The sequence below is a fragment of the Xylocopa sonorina genome, chromosome 4, assembly GCF_050948175.1.
Source record: "Xylocopa sonorina isolate GNS202 chromosome 4, iyXylSono1_principal, whole genome shotgun sequence".
NCBI classification, from domain to species: domain Eukaryota; kingdom Metazoa; phylum Arthropoda; class Insecta; order Hymenoptera; family Apidae; genus Xylocopa; species Xylocopa sonorina.
In genome coordinates, this window is record NC_135196.1 from 8,490,604 (window position 1) to 8,507,035 (window position 16,432).

The following is a 16,432-nucleotide window of genomic DNA, read 5'->3' on the forward strand; positions in this document are numbered from 1 at the left end:
TAAAATGATAAAATAATATTAAAGAGCAATTGTAAAATGCGATACTGCACCAAATAATTTATTGTAGTTATCATTTTAAACTGAATTTTGACATGCCTAATTATAATACATGTTCAGATGGGTCTATAATTCGTGGTTGAGGTTTTAAAGTTTCAATCGGAATCTTTTCTCCACTAAGTATAGCTTTCACATCTTTATAGCTTAGTGTTTCATATTTAAGTAAAGCATCTGCAACTTTGTTAAGTTCTTTCATATGCTTTTGCAATATTTGTTTTGCACGTTCATATGATTCCTATAAGGAAAGAAGAATATTAATATCTGTTTATGTAAAGGATTAAGAAATAATATATAAAATCAACATTCAACAAAATTTACTTGTAAAAGACGTTTCACTTCATTATCGACAAGATCATTTGTAGCAGGTCCTGGTCGATACTCTTCTGTCCCATTTCCCATACGTACTCCAAAACCAACTTTTTCAGACATGCCATATACATTTACCATTTTTTCTGCAAGGGAAGTTGCCCTCTAACAAATATTATTAATAATTAAAATGCAATGAAATCAAATATGATAAAAAATAATATGAGAATACCTTAAAATCGTCGTATGCTCCTGTAGTTACTTTATCAGGTCCAAAAATTAGTTCTTCTGCAGCACGACCACCCATTGCGACATCTATCTGAGTCAATAATTTAGATTTTGTCACGTGATATTCATCTTTAGGTGACATATATGCAGTCTGAAATATGTATATAAATTATATTAAAGAAAGAGACGTGTGAATTAAACTTAGATAATTTTGTAGTAGTGACATCATAAACTAATTACTGACTTATACTACTTACATGACCTAAAACATTCTTGTGACTCATAATTGTAATTTTATGTAGCGTTGGCCCATCTTTAGAGTAAAGTGCAACTAATGCATGTCCTGCTTCATGATATGCTGTAATGGTGTTAGTTTGTGTATCACTAATTTTTAATTTTCTTTCTGGACCCATTATTAATTTATCCTTGGCATATTCTAAGTGTTTCATTGTCACATATTCAGCATCATTTATGGCTGCTTTTAAAGCTGCTTGATTTACCTTTCATAATTGAATTGTATAAAATATCGTACAAAAACAGAACATTCTACAGAATTTGATAATTAAAATGTTACAAGAAAAGACATGAAGTAAACAAATACCATAGTTTCTATATCTGCTCCAGTAAATCCAACAGTACATTGTGCTAAATGATCTGCATCAACATCTTTTGTTAATATTCTTGATAAATATAAGTCAAAAATTTCTTTTCGACTCAAATAATCTGGTATATCAATAACAATCTCAACATCAAAACGACCAGGCCGCATTAATGCTTTGTCCAAATCATCACGCCTATTTGTTGCACCTAATACTATAACGCCTTCATTCTGAAGGAAACTACAAGTATACAAAAATAAGATAAAAAAATGATTTAATAATTATTATAAATTCAATTGTTATATATAGTCACAAATATCTATTCTTTTAGTAAAAGAAGAGATTTGATTGAGAAAAAGTTTATAGAATCTAACTAAAATTATCTTTCCATATAATGTTTATGTCTCTCTTCTTTTACAATTTCTTCTATCAAGGCATATTAAATCGTAGAATCACTGTAGTATATTGCAAGAAAAGAACTTTTAGTTTACCCGTCCATTTCTGTAAGTAATTGATTTATTGTTTGGTTTGCATATGGATGAAGAGCTGAATTTGTTCGTTTGGCACCAACAGAATCAATTTCATCTATAAATATTACAGCAGGCGCTTTTTCTTTTGCTGCCTCTGAAATGAAATAACAGATTGTGAAAGGCCTGGTACAAAACTTTTTAGGATACTTTTTGAGAAATTACATGTAATAACATACGATACAAAATAAAAGTATTTGATTCTATTATTTACGTTATACTATATAGAATTGAGTAAAACTTGCGGAACATATATTTTTTGTTATCCTAAAAATTGTAAAAATATTTCGTATAATATAATTACAAATATATATGTAACATTCCTAAAAGATATTTTTTTATGTTCCCTGAATTCGTAGTTTAAAATGATTTCTTAATATTTATCTCGGTTTTATACTCTCTTCATAACTTACTAAATAAGTCTCTCATTCTACGTGCACCTTGCCCTACTAAAATTTCATCAAATTCTGGACCAGCTGCCTGAAAAAATGGTACACCTGCTTCACCAGCTACAGCTCGAGCTAATAATGTTTTGCCTGTTCCTGGTGGCCCTACTAATAATACACCTTTAGGTAATTTTGCTCCAAGTGCAGAAAATTTCTCAGGATTTTTCAAAAATTCAATTATATCATTCAATTCTTGTTTAGCTTCTGCAACCTAATTATGTACAAATAAATGAATACACTTTTATTTAGATTATAAGAAAATCCAATATTACAATTTTTTAATGTTGTACTTACTCCTTTAACATCATTAAAAGTTATGTCTGTTGCTTCTGGTCTAAATCTAATACCATCCATTGGAAATCGTAGTCCACTTCCTACTGCATAGACTGTAATATTAAAAGTATGTACAGGATTATCTTTTCTTATTATTATACATTACACGACAGACTGATTTTTTATATATAACAGTTTTTTATATAACAGATTGAGTAATACAGAAGCTTCATTGCATCTTTAAATTAACATACCTCCATACAAAAATATTATTAATATAGTTCCTGTTAGTAAGCTAAATAGTATTTTATGCCATGCAACACTTGTTTGTATTTGACGTTGAAGCCCAACTTCATATCCTTCTATAAAAGCTGATTTAATTCTTTCATATTCTTCTGCTGGCAATTGAGTACTATTTGATAAATTTTTAAGTACCACAGAATTTTTTTTGTTCAATGCATGAATTACCCGTGCATGCTACGAAATGAGAAAGTTATTTTTAGAACATATAAAATGTTATTAATATAAATAATAAGCAACATATAATCTTACTGTTTCATTAATGTGATCGACCCATTTATTAAATTTATTTTTAAAAGATTCCTTCTTTTCCAGTTCTGCGTTTACATTACGTTTTGTTCTAAAACTACGGATTTGTACATGGTAATTAAATGGATTTTTAATACAAAAAGTACATAACATTCTGTGATGTTGTTTCGAAGATAAATACATAGTAGGCAAAATAATTTTTTCCGTAAAATGTGTATAAGGGAATTTTTGTTTGTTTTCTGTAAAATTTAATCCTGATACATAAGACACTTTCCATTTATTATTCATTTCTAAATTTTTCTTAAAAATCTTCATGGAAAGTTGATCTAACACTACCAAAACATTATTTGTTTTGATGTCAAACATTGTAATTACATTATACATGTTTAATTTACTTATTAACATATGCATGTAGCTTTTTGTAGCCTAAAATATAAATATAAATTTAATAAATTATCATTTTATAATTTTGTATAATGCATCATCAAAATATCTTACTTCCGACAAGCTACTAGACGAGATATCCGTAGTTCTTTTAAATTCATTTTGTCTCTTAACTTTAGTAGAAAATGATGTCGATTTTGGACTAACCACTGAAGTTAACTGTGACAGATGATATAACACCTAGAAATGTTAAATAATATTCGTTTTCTAGAAATTAATTGTTTCTTAGAAATAAAAAGAAAGAACTGTACAGCCGAGTAAATATTTTGTCTTTATAATTTTCAAGATATTAAATAAAAGTGTACTTTATAAGCACATATAATGCACTTTATTTACACAGAGAGGAAATAAAATTCACTAGCCAAACGAAAAAATAAAAAATAACAATCCTATAAACATATGCATGTAATTAATGTAAGAAATATGAGGTTATGGAAGAAATAGAAATTTACAAAGACAAGTTTGAGGAAAGGATGAGGCATACACGTGCTGGTTACATTACAACATGTAAAATATTGTATATATTTATCAAGTCTACTAAATTTAACTGTTCTCGTATAATTATAGTTTTCAGAACAACAATAATACGAACCTGATTATGAGATTGGAAAGAAAACATTGAAGATCAGTCCTATTTAACAGGTGATGCAAGGATAAATGGAAGTATCAGTTTTTTTAAACAAAAATACATACACTCAATTGTTTGTATCTTTTTGTTGCATATCTAATGCGATATTAAATTACATGGGAACTAATATCCCTTGTACGAAACAGTTTTGACACTGCAAGGTAACGGAAATGACTGCTGCTCGTATGAACTTCCGAATATTTCAAATCAATTGAGATACGATTTAAAATTAGGTAACACGTGTCCAAAACATTTTGTAAGACGCAATATCTTTATATCTGACCCGAAATTTTTTTCTTCACACAACAGATTTTTTTCTGCAATCCGATTGTTGCATTAATACTCGCATTTGGAAACAATTGTTTTGCGAATCCTGTGTGTACTTCACTTATTTTAAAATTAAGTTTAATTATTTTCAGTAACTTAGTTTACTAAATCATTTTTATAGTAGTAATATATTGCGTTAAATAACCGGTTTTTGATCGTGAACGCCCAATATATTAACTTTCTTGTATAATACAATAATAGTTAAACAAAATTAAACATTTATAATTCATTTGTTATAGAAATAATTTATTTCTGTCCTTTCAATAAATATGTATGTATTAAAAGTATATTACTAGTATGTACAGTAGTATATTACTATACGATTTAAATTTATCAGTCCCATATATATAAAATTTTTTTTAAAAGAAACATGATAAGAAATAAATTACAACACAACAATGTGGGGAAAAATATGTTTCTAAGATGAATATTTACAAAATATATTTTTCATTCTTTCTAAATGACATTATAACCTAAATTAATACTAAATTAAAAGTATGTGTAAGTACCTTAATTTATCAAGATCCCACTGTACAAGACATAACCAGTATACGATTATTTATTACTATTTATTAAATATTATTCATTTTTCTTTATAAGTTTATTAAAAAAAATTAATTTACAAAGATATTAACAAGATTATTTAAATAAACAAAAGCTTTAATTTTAAGAAATGAAAGATTAAACTGATATCATTATTGAAAATGTTAAAAGTAATTTTTGCCTTAAGACGTTATCATAAAAGATATCCATAATATGAAAACAGTCCATTATACTTACATTTTCAATGTATTATATGTTTTATATTAATCAGTTTTATTTCTCTCTCGTTGCTTGAATATCTTGTTTTAAAATATTTGTATAATTCATAAATATTTTATGATTACTTGCTATGTAATTTCTCAATACTAACACTAAGCTCTTGAAGACGTTCCAATAAGTGATCCATATTAGCACTTGAATGTCGAAGACCTGATTGTTCTCCACCAATTCCTTGTTTCTGGCCTAACTCAAAGTGAAGTTTGGCTAAATGCTCTTGTTGTTCACGTATTTGTGTCATTTGCTCCATGCTACAATCTTTTCCTGTATTAAAATAAAGTTTATATAAATATAAATAATATAAAATATGTTTTATATATAAAAGAAGTACACTTTACATACCGAATGCTCGTAAATTACCACTATGGAAATCTTCCAAAAGCTGTAATAAAGCTTGTTCCATACGTCGAACATCAGGTACCTCTGACAAAAAGCAATGATGTTTGCATGGCGCCATAGCTTTTTTTATGACACCAAAACACAACCAAAAAATTCAATGAAAACATAAAAATACTTAAAACAGAAACATTACATGGAAAAATCATAATTTATTGTAAAGTGATGTGGGAAAAATAATATTATGCAAGAAAGGCCTAAATAATATTCATTATGTTAAGCTCTAGTCAAAAGAAACTTGAATCTTCATATTGTATATAAATGATGCAACTTTTTACAAAACTTTAACCAAATAACTCATTGCATACTGATGAATATGTAATAAACAATAATATAACGCAGTCTATAAGTTTTTGTATAAAATTTGCTAATGTATTTTAATACTAAATACTGTGTGCAGCTTTTTGATATATTGGATTCAAATCGGTTCAGGAAAAGCATGAGATAAAGTGGGCTCTCAAAAGTATGAAACTTTCAAAATCTAGAAGATATCCCACTTTACAGATATAGTGCATATGTAATGGATGAAAAATAATATGAAAATTTATTTCTTTTTTATTAGTTTGGCACAGCATGTAAATTGTCAAATTTTATACCCGTACCTATAGAATATCCTGCATAATTAAAAAATAAATTAAAAAATCTACTTTCTAATTATTGCTACTAATATTTTTAGAATACTTAGTTTACACTGTTTTCATGACTATTCTGGTATTTTTAAGGTAGTATTAAAATCACCTCTATGTTGACGGTTAATTTTTGATAGTTCTGGTCTATTTGATCTTTGCTTCTCCTTCTCATTCATGTACATTAAACGCGATTGATTGCCATGATTTGAGAGATTCACTGCACGACCAGAAACCATGGATCCTTGACTCGTTGCTTGACCAGAACTCCCTTTACTAATAATGGGGGATGTCTGTACATTGCTCTCCCATAACACTTGTTGCTGAAAAATAACAAAGGCGAACATCACGTATTTAATTATCTTTATGAAATCATGTTTTAATCAGAAATTTAGATAATTAACTCTAAATTTCCATACCGATATGTGTGAACTATGTGTATCATTTTTATTTGGATGATGGGACCTTGCTGGTGTCGAGGGTGGTGTAGCTTCTCCTCCCTGACTCGATGGTTCCTCACATTCTTCTTCCTGAACAAGTTGTTGCAATTCACCGCATCCAGACTTTTCAGTCATCCTGAAAAAATGTTATTAATTTAACAACGGAATTCTATTGCCATAAAATATAAACAACTGTTACATACCCAGACAGCACATCAAATCACATAACACTTTAAAAATCACCAGCGTATCACGGTGGCGCTCCTAGGTTCCATAACGTCACAGAGATATCACCAGGATTACACGTATTTAAATGCACCAGAACAGCACGCGGTGCTGTTCCAGCATTTTGGTTTTAAATGTGACAAAGTTGTGTTGCCGGGATGTATATTCCAATAGTTTTATTGTAATTTATTTCGTAATTTAGTTTCTTGTTTTATTTAGTAATTTATTTTATATTTCCCGCTTTAGAGGTAAGAGAGAGAAAGATAGTATTAGAAAGAGTGAGACAGATGACACCGACCCTACTCCAGAACCCGTGGCGCCATCTCTGTGAAAAGTGCTCAAACTGGTCGCACATAATTATCAACGGCGAAGTAAACTACTGAAGAACTGCTGGCGCCATCTCTGCGGAAAGTACTGAAACTAATGCTCGACTAGTTGGGACTTCTCGTGGATCCCATGTTCTGGATCATCGATTGGGTAAAACTTTCGTTTTATATTTTTATTATTTAATGGTACATCTAAAAGATCTCTCTTTTTATCTAAAAATGTTGCCTCTTTAGCTTTATTTCTTTTTTTGGAATTTTACATTTGCATCTTATTTACTTTACATACACCGCCGTTTACTTTACTTCTTACTAACTTCTCTATTTTGTAATTTTAAACGTAATTTTAAAAGGGAAAGCTTTGCCACCAAACACCGTCGCACAAAGTAATAATTTCTGTTCACGTGTGTATTATTAATTACGCTACGCTTAACGTGTTCCCAATACTTCCGGATCTAGATCTAGGAACAACCGTGTCCGTAAATCGAACAGTCACCGCGACTACTGCCATATTTCCGGTAAGAAACTGGGTTAAATTCTCGACACCTGGACGAGGCTGACGATCAAACGGATACCCCATTGGTCGTGCGTCGGGATATTTCCGGTCTCGCAATCCGCAGTAACTTGCTGCGTCTCTGCAGCTGGTTGACTCGTCTTGATCAACCTGTTGCAGAATTTATTGTAGTATTTTTTACTGAAAATTATCATAGATATTAAGCTGTGACAAAGTGGAAACTTACCGCATCGCCAGTATAATCGGACACCATAATGAACAAGTCCATAGGGTAGCCACCCTTGGTTCCTTTCGGTATGAGCAGATGCTGCGGCCACCCGCATCCACAAAAGTCGAATCTCTCCAAAGCTTCGCCTCCTATCGGCCTGTTTTTATCTAAATTACGGAAAGTTCTCTCGAATGGTATGGTAACCGATGATTCCGTGGATTTCCGTTCGATTGTGTTTAACCCCGGACGAACTGCAAGTAGATGCAATAGCAAATTCTACAATTGCAAAGAGATAAAAGTACCTTGTTGTCTCGATACAGTTTGAAAAACATTTGTTACCTCTAAAGAATACTAACTTCTTTTAATACAAGCTTGAAGAAATCAACAAATGGAATTGGAAACTTACGCATTACGGAGAACTTGTCCAGTTCGATCATCAAGTTCTTCTGCTGTCTGTAGTTGAGTGGCAATTCGCGCTCGTCTTCTCTAGGGGCAATGAAGATGCGAACGGTGCCTCTTCTCGGAGCGTTGTTGCGATTATTAACAGTAATCGTGTACGTAAAATCGGCATGGTTCAAATGGGTAAATCTAACGAGTACCGGACCGCGAGGGGTGAAATCGAGCCCTCGCGACATGTCCACGTCGCTCTTTGTCCAATAGGTGTTCAGGACATTGTGCTGTTGGTTGCTCGTTACTCTGGCTTCAGCTATTTCTATGCCTGGAAAGTCCAACTGCGAAAGAAACGAACGAGTTCTAAGAATATTAATCATTTCAAACTACCTCCCTATCACTTCCACTCCGGTGTTTTCAGTTAAATAATTTGCAGTTTAATCTAACCTGTTGCACAGTGTACGGGGGTAGGGTGTTTTTGTGTTCCTGGAAAATGTCGTCGACGAAGGCGTGCCATCTGTAGAATATGGGGTCCCTCATATTGATCGCTGTGTCACCCATGATGGCGAAGTTTTCCTAAGATTGAGAAAAGAGCGAAAATCGTAAAGAAACTTGTAAACTTGTTTGTGAAAGATCGATACCAATGAAAATAATGGTACGATGCTTACCAAATAGCGGTGGTCCGGATCGTGGACATACGAAATGGCTACGTGGCCGAAATTATGAAGGTCACCGTACAGGTTCCGATTGGGTGTCAGAATGCTGGCCTCCACTATGTTTCCAAGCACATCGATTCCATTCTTCTCGGTCAACGGTATCCTCTCGCCTCTCATATTAATGATTGATCCCGCGTGGATCGCCTCGTAGATACGATCGCGCCATCTTTCCATATCTTGGATGTCGAAGTTCAAATCGTCCACTGGCCGATTGATGTCAGCGAGCACGGCACCGCTGTGGCGGGCTGGCCACGTTCGGCTGGCGACCAGTGTGTCCAATTTTGGGAAGTAAGCCTCCGGAATCGGCTCATGCCAATTGATGAAACGTTTCACTCGGGGCAGTCGATTACACAGGCGTTCGCAATTGTACCTGAAATCGTATAATTAATCTCAAGTTTTACGCACCGCTTTCTCTTTGAACACGGAGAATTTACCTAGCGATGATCTGCTCGTGCGAGTAATAGAAAAGCTCTCCGCGTCGATCTTTGTTAACGATCCTAATATCCCCTTCAAACGGATATACCAAGTGCCAGTGCCAATGATGAAGATTGACTCCAATGTCCTCCCTCCAATAAGCGACGCGGTGTTCCTCGTCGAGATCTGACGCGGTGTAGTCTCTTGGAATTTCGATTGGTATCTACGCATACGATATGTATCGAATCGGTCATCTAAACTTCATAATAAGCGATAAATTATAAAATGATGAAATTCTTCTACATACCCTAGAAGCTGCTGGTACCAAGTTAGCTTCTTCCCTAGCTCTCGAAAATATTCCGCTGTCTACATATTTGTTGGGGAACACTTCGGACAAAGGTGGTATCGGAAGGTTCTGCGTGTCAGGACGATGAAGAATCGCCACTGACAGAGCGTAGATAAACAGATTTGGGTTCACCCGATCCCTGCTGTAAACCGCGACGGACAGGAAGTCTTCGTACGTTCGCATACCTACGTGATAAAACGCAAGAATATATTGTTTTCGAACAAAATTCAGTCGCTATTTATCACTGTTTCCTTAGAAAATTATTTTAATTTCTGCTGTTTTGTTGCATAACTTGCTTGTGCTTTGTGTCGCTTGTAGTTCTCATTATAGTGTAAAATGAGCCACCTGCGATTCTGATAATAGCTAAAATAGTCATTAGTGATGTTAATGAGTAGAGAAAGGCGACAAAAGAAGAAAAAGGGGAAGTACCTATAAAAATATCGATTAATCGAGCAGCCATTCTTCGATGCGCTGGAATGAACAGCGAAAATGGTTTGTCTCGCGGAAGTTGCATTGGAATGCTCAGATCCGGAAGAGAGATATTCTTCACCTGAAGTTTAGAAGTCGTATCATCGCCAAAACGATTAAACACTTGCACAGCAACTGGTTGGTATTTGTCAGGCTGAAAAAATTGTTGGAATCGTTAATTATGAAACTTCTTCATTTTATCAAGACTATTTACTCGTTTAAACATTTAAGGATATATCACATTTCTGTTAATTCCTCTTAATTCTCAAATAATGGACAATCGTTGCGAAAAACAGTACTTACCAAATAGTTAGGTGGAATATCGAAGGCGACTTTCTCATCTCCCTTGGGAACGTAAACTGGTTCCGAAGGTCGGTCGAACAAGTACAAAATACTTGACTTGTCACTTGCCATTTTCGCTATAATTTTTCAAATCGTAGGAAAGGGAAACCGAAAATTCACAACTCGAATTTACGACAAGTATTCTAGGAAAATTCAAATTATGGTCTACGGTGGAATAGGATGTTCACTTTCGGAAGATCAGTATCGTTCCCCTTAATACACTAGCCAACTATCGCTTTATATACAGATTTGACAGGACATGATAGGCTTTTTCAAAAACCGCAAGATCCGTCGCCATGGATGAAAATAACTAGTAATCTAGGTTAATGAAACTCATTATCATTACATCTTCTTCCTTATTGCCTCAAGTTGTCACTTCAATCCAACCTAATTAGATTAGAAATGTTTATTTCCAATTTTACTTCAACATTGACTGACAACACTCCCAATAAGGAAATCTGCCACATAAATAGTTATACATTTGTTTTTAATTTCAAGCCTAGCACAATTAATAACGCAATTGTAAACTATTTCATAGTTTGAAATTTGAGAAATTTGTTTATGGAGTCAGAACCGAAAGTGAAGAATACCAATATCGTTAGCTAATTATTTCAGGATTTACTGGTGAAAATGAAGATTGACAAAAATACCTACGACGAGATAATAATACAGTACCTCGTCTTTGTTTTTACGACAAAAGCGTTACCACAAAATCCGTGAAACTATCTTCTTCCTCACATGTAACTCTTCGCTGGATGACATTGCGGTTCTCTGCTGCGTCCGTTGTTTACTCGTTATCCACTAATTTATCATTAAATTTTTTACATTTTAGAATTTAACAAGTTTGTATCTAGTAATTGGTAACTATTTTAATTCTTATTCAAGTTTATATTTAGTAATTGGTAACTATTTTAATTCTTATCTTATGTTATTTCTTATTTGAGGATATATATCGTACCAAGATGAAAGCGTGTCTAAATGTCCAATGTCAAATAGATGGGAATTCTAAAGAAAAGTCGAATAGAAAAGTTCACAGTTTAGTTGTTTCGTTCCGATGAACGCATTCTTATGTTTTTTTTTGTATCATGCTAAGCACAAAGCAATTTAAATGTCCTGCTAACCTCTCGCAGAGATCCGTGGATGGAAAATCAGTTAAACGTTTCTCATGGACTCGATATGTTAAACAGCGATGATAAATTCGAGAACACGGAAGTAACGACACCTAGCCCTTTATCATCTTCTGCTGGTAGGAACATTGTTCCCTCTCCTTTTGCGTATTAAAACATAGAATATGATTGTTACTTTTAAATATTTTTATTTCTATTATTTTTAATGGTGATGAAGATTAGGTTAAATCGTTGTGAAATTATTTGAATTATTTTACTTCTACAATATGTTCCTTCCAAAGTATACGTTTGCCGAAACTCAATATTATATTCTAATACATTTTAATCAATTCGAGAAATAACTTTGTTTTTTCAAAGTGGAGTATTTGAAAAACAAAGAATGGCTTGAATTTCAAAGACACTAACCCGACGAATAAACAGTGGACATAAACCCTGATAGTGCAGATCGTTCGAATAAAGAGGACGAAGAGAACGCCGCGAGAAGCGACACAAGTTCCACCGGAAGTTCTCCCTCCGATCTGAGGAAGCGCCTTCAGCATCTACCATCGCCGAACGAAGCGACACGCCTGGCTGATCGCGTGATCAGCATTAGTCGTCGTCTGTCCCGAAAACAAGACTTCTTTTTCCAAGGTGAGACCGGTCGGATCGAGGAGAACATTGAAAAAGAAGAAATAGAGCAGGAAACTGTACTCCTGAAAAGATCGCTGACCGATTTGAGAGCGAGAAGCGCTCGATCGCGCAGGAGAGCAAAAATTCGTTTGGAGAACGCGAGAAATTGCGCGATGGTCGTCTCGAAGCCTGATGACGAAACCACCATTTCAAATTCGACGAATGATTCTAATAATGAACCAAGATCGGACGAAAGACTGCTGGTTGAAGGTAAATGGAAGGAAACTCGATCACAGTTACCATTAGGAATTGAAGAGTTAATGAGTAACAGTGAAAGGTCGTTAAATAGTCCTAGTCTATATCGTAAGCAACGCGACGAAACCAACGACTCCTCTAGATCTCAACGAAATCCAACATTTTTTCATCGATTCGGAAGTTCACCAAAAGATAGAATTGAATTGCAGACTTTTTCGAGAGTCTCCATGAGTAACTCTGCGACCATCAAGTATCGACCTTGCCACGGCGTAATTCTGCAGAATCTCAGTTCCGGTAGCGAGGCGGAATCCAGTCACGAGATTACGTCTGTTTCGAACCAGAGAATAAATCGTTTAATTCCTGCCGCACCTCCAGATTTATACAGTAAAAATTTGAACGATACTCTCGTTAGTTCCTCTAGAAATGACTACCTTGAAAATTCGTTAATATTAACGTCTTGGAGAAAAGCACCGCGTAAGAAATTATTTCACAGAGTTTCGAACAGCTCGAGAAGCGATTGCACCGGGCAGAACACGTCGAACGTCGATGAACCAATGTTCTTTTCAGCTAGAGACGAAGCTTGTGATTATAACAGAAAACAGACGCCGCCATCTTTGTGTGGAACAGCAGTTCGTTCGATTCCAGAAATTTCCCACAATCTCTATGAAGTGGTTGATCTCGAGCAGAGCATAGAAGGAAGTTATGAGAAAATACTCGAAGAAGAAGAAGAGAAGGTGGCTGTTAATGAGCATCGAGTAATGGAAAATGAATCTGTTCGCTCGTCTCCGACAAGTCTGCAGGCTTCGACAACTGTTTTGAAGGCTTCAACGTTCGCGGAATCTTCGGAAAATAGTTTAGAATGTCGTACTGCTGACTCAAGCGCTCCCAAACAATCTATATCCAATTGCATCTTTAATCACGAGGTGAAATGTCCACAACAGCAAAATACCACACCTCCGTCGCAGTTTCAAGCTTACCCAAACGAGAATCAAAGCGGAACTTGCCTCTTGAAAGACTTTTCTTTCGACGTGTTCGCGGAACAGCTCGAGAAGAATTTTCACACAACAACGAATGGCAAAGAATTCGCGAACGTTCCAACTCTGGTCTTAAATACACGAGAAGCGTCGCCAACGAGTAAAGCTTATACGGAGAGGCGTTTCGACGAAGAAGCTTTGATTAGAGCGCTGTCAAATGCAACATTGCGACAGGAAGCAACAAAGTCTGCTTCAGACAATACTTACAGCGATAGCAAAACAGTTTCCAGGCCAGGATCCTCGGAAAAACGTTTGAGACCAACCTGTTTTATTTCTGACGAGAATCAGAGTAAGTTGATGAAGTCTTCCAGGTCGTCTGTTGTATGCATGAAATCTAAGATCCCTGTGAAGATTCCTACCAATAGGAGCAAACTGTCAAAAAAGAACGAGGAAGGAATGAGTCCAATTGATTCGAACAGAGAAGCGTTTCAAAGAAACTCATCGACGCCTGAAAGACTTCCGCTTGGGTTTGGAAGAAGCGATGAGAATTCTGGATCATGTGAAAACTCACCGCTCACTGAAAGTTATGTGGTTACCGATATTTCTGGAAAGGAACACGATAAAGAGTTAAGCTCAGGAAAATCAAGACTGACGCTGGATGATGTCAAGTCGAGAACTTGTTTCAAGGAAAAAGATGAAAGAGATTGTGAATCGATAATTCCGAGGACAAACGACGCATTTAAATTCTCCAGTTCTCCTGACAACTCGATGAAACATGAAGTAGATAATCAAGTTCATGATATTTCGGCAGAAACTACTGAAAGAACTGAAGAAGTCGAAGACTATAAAGAACCTGAAGAATGCGAAGACTATGAAGAACCTGAAGAATGCGAAGACTATGAAGAACTTGAAGAATGCGAAGTATGCGAAGATGACGAAGAACCCAATAAATACGATCCAAATATAACGTCCCTGGAAAAATACTTCGACATCACTCACGAGGGCGAAGTGTTCAAAAAACTAGCTGAGGAAAGAAAAACGAATTTATTCGAGAATCAGATAGGTGACGGTAGTTGTCGGAACACGTTTGTCGAAGGCTCAGAGAATGAAGAATTTGTCAGAAGTAAAAAGATCATCGAAAACAATGACAAGCTTCGATTTTCATTGGAAAAACTGGCCGCCGATCAGTTTCGAAGGAGCATCAGCTCCGAGCAGACGAAAACTATGCCATCCGAGAAATTCTTTGATGTCCTCGCGAGTTCTTCGACGCCGAGGTTACGCCGCTTTAAGAAAAGGAGCCAGGATAGATTTCCTTTCACGATTTCGGAAAAAACCAGCGTCGCCTCCGTCAAGTTCAAGGGCCGTCTAGGCAATCTAGACAAGGAGGAGGAGGACAGGGGTTACAAGTTGGACATCCATCCGAGCATAACAAGACTGACCGGTTCTCGGCTTGAGGATTCACCTGTGGAAATTATTAGTTACATGGCGCGGACTGAATTGGAAAATCGCCAGACCAAATCTTCCGGTATGAAGAGATTGGTGAAGAAGTTCTCAGCTGGATGGAAAAAGTCGAAAAGAGTCGACGATGCGAGAACGAAGACTAGCGTTATTTACAAAAATCGAGATTATCGAGAAGAATACGAGAGTTCGAAGAGCAGTTGGTCGGAATCGTCTTTGTTAAGTGAATTTAAAGTGCACCAGGGTATAAATAAAAAATTGTGCAACAATGAGCCCAATTCGAACTCTCTGGATGAGAACTCATCGGTAATTTCTGAGAAAAAGTCGTCCAATAAAGAAAGTAGTAGAAATCCTTGCAGACGCTACGATCGTGACGATCTGTGGGTTCAAGCGTTTAAGGATCTCGATTCTGATCGTGAAGAACTCAAGGAGACTGTAGAATCAAGAAAAGACCCTTATGCGGTGTTTTTTGTTAAAAGTCCACAGGAATCTTCGGCCAGGACATTCTACTCGGAAGACAACAACGTGATACAGAGTCTTCCACCTGAAAGAAAGAGAAATCGAGTAAAATTTCGTGGTAGTCCTTTAGTCATTGCCCCAAAAAGATCAGACGAAAAGGCGTCCAAAATGCACGCTAGAAATAGAAACTCTGAACGTATTAGAAGAAACAGGAATATGCAGAGTGGGTGTCTTTGTCTACGATTTTATCGAATGATCGTACCGATTTCATTTGGATCGATTGCCAAATGCCGGTCGAGAATGAATTCGTGGCCGGCAAAGAAGAGATGTTGCGATTCGTCACAGATAAAGAAGGGTTGATGCTCATTTTCCTTCTGTCTTAGATCGGTACAAGGATTTCATCTTGACAATTAACACAAAAAATTGCAGATGAATTAAAAAATCTAATGCCTTACCTCTGTGGAATTACCGAAAACCTGTCATGTTAAATTTAGCTGAAATTTTACGAACTTTATTTTACATAAAAAGATTTTCAGCGACTCGAATGTTAAGATCCCAAATTTTGCGAAAAATGTTTTAATGTACATTATTAAAGTAGCAAAATGACCTTCGCACATTTTCAAATCACCAAAGATGCTTCTTGAAACCTATTTTCAAAGTTCATTAAAACGATAAAACGCTTCAGCAAAATTTTCTCTCCAGTCAAATCAAGCATGACAAGTTTTCGTAGATACAGCTCCTTTTTGGATCAATATACATTTGTAGAATTACAAATTCGACAATCATATCTCAAATTTTTTTGTACAGCTTAAACTTTTTCCTCACTCGTGTTAAATATATACCTATATTTTCAACATCATGTTTCGTTTTCTTTCAAAAGTAATAGATAATTAACAAAATATACTTTGAGAATCAATAACACGAGTCGAGATGAATTGA

The 16,432-nt window shown here is 35.1% G+C and overlaps 3 protein-coding genes across 4 annotated transcripts; all 3 read right to left on the reverse strand.

Annotated features, from left to right (window-relative positions):
* Positions 1-39: 39 nt before the first annotated feature.
* Positions 40-4,232, reverse strand: Yme1l (ATP-dependent zinc metalloprotease YME1L). Its single transcript, XM_076893930.1, has 12 exons — positions 4,022-4,232; positions 3,484-3,609; positions 2,977-3,411; positions 2,691-2,913; positions 2,458-2,549; positions 2,131-2,374; positions 1,682-1,814; positions 1,193-1,430; positions 849-1,091; positions 596-742; positions 376-528; positions 40-292 (listed from the first exon to the last, which is right to left on the reverse strand). Exons 1-12 carry the CDS (start codon positions 4,046-4,048, stop codon positions 101-103), a joined length of 2,253 nt encoding a protein of 750 aa, XP_076750045.1. The 5' UTR covers positions 4,049-4,232; the 3' UTR covers positions 40-100.
* An 827-nt stretch (positions 4,233-5,059) lies between these two features.
* LOC143422789 (uncharacterized) lies at positions 5,060-6,824 on the reverse strand. Of its 2 annotated transcripts, none has more exons than XM_076893708.1 (4): positions 6,645-6,824; positions 6,338-6,548; positions 5,546-5,626; positions 5,060-5,467 (listed from the first exon to the last, which is right to left on the reverse strand). In XM_076893708.1, exons 1-4 carry the CDS (start codon positions 6,798-6,800, stop codon positions 5,268-5,270), a joined length of 648 nt encoding a protein of 215 aa, XP_076749823.1. In that variant the 5' UTR covers positions 6,801-6,824; the 3' UTR covers positions 5,060-5,267. The 2 variants fall into 2 exon arrangements, with proteins under 2 accessions (XP_076749823.1, XP_076749822.1); XM_076893707.1 differs by having other exon boundaries at positions 5,068-5,467; positions 5,546-5,662; positions 6,645-6,823.
* Positions 6,825-7,517: 693 nt separating this feature from the next.
* Positions 7,518-10,810, reverse strand: LOC143422869 (phenoloxidase 1-like). Its single transcript, XM_076893834.1, has 9 exons — positions 10,573-10,810; positions 10,231-10,423; positions 9,763-9,986; positions 9,476-9,678; positions 8,994-9,411; positions 8,773-8,901; positions 8,342-8,666; positions 7,954-8,186; positions 7,518-7,877 (listed from the first exon to the last, which is right to left on the reverse strand). The coding sequence occupies exons 1-9, from the start codon at positions 10,681-10,683 to the stop codon at positions 7,632-7,634; spliced, it is 2,082 nt and encodes a 693-aa protein (XP_076749949.1). The 5' UTR covers positions 10,684-10,810; the 3' UTR covers positions 7,518-7,631.
* Positions 10,811-16,432: the final 5,622 nt, after the last annotated feature.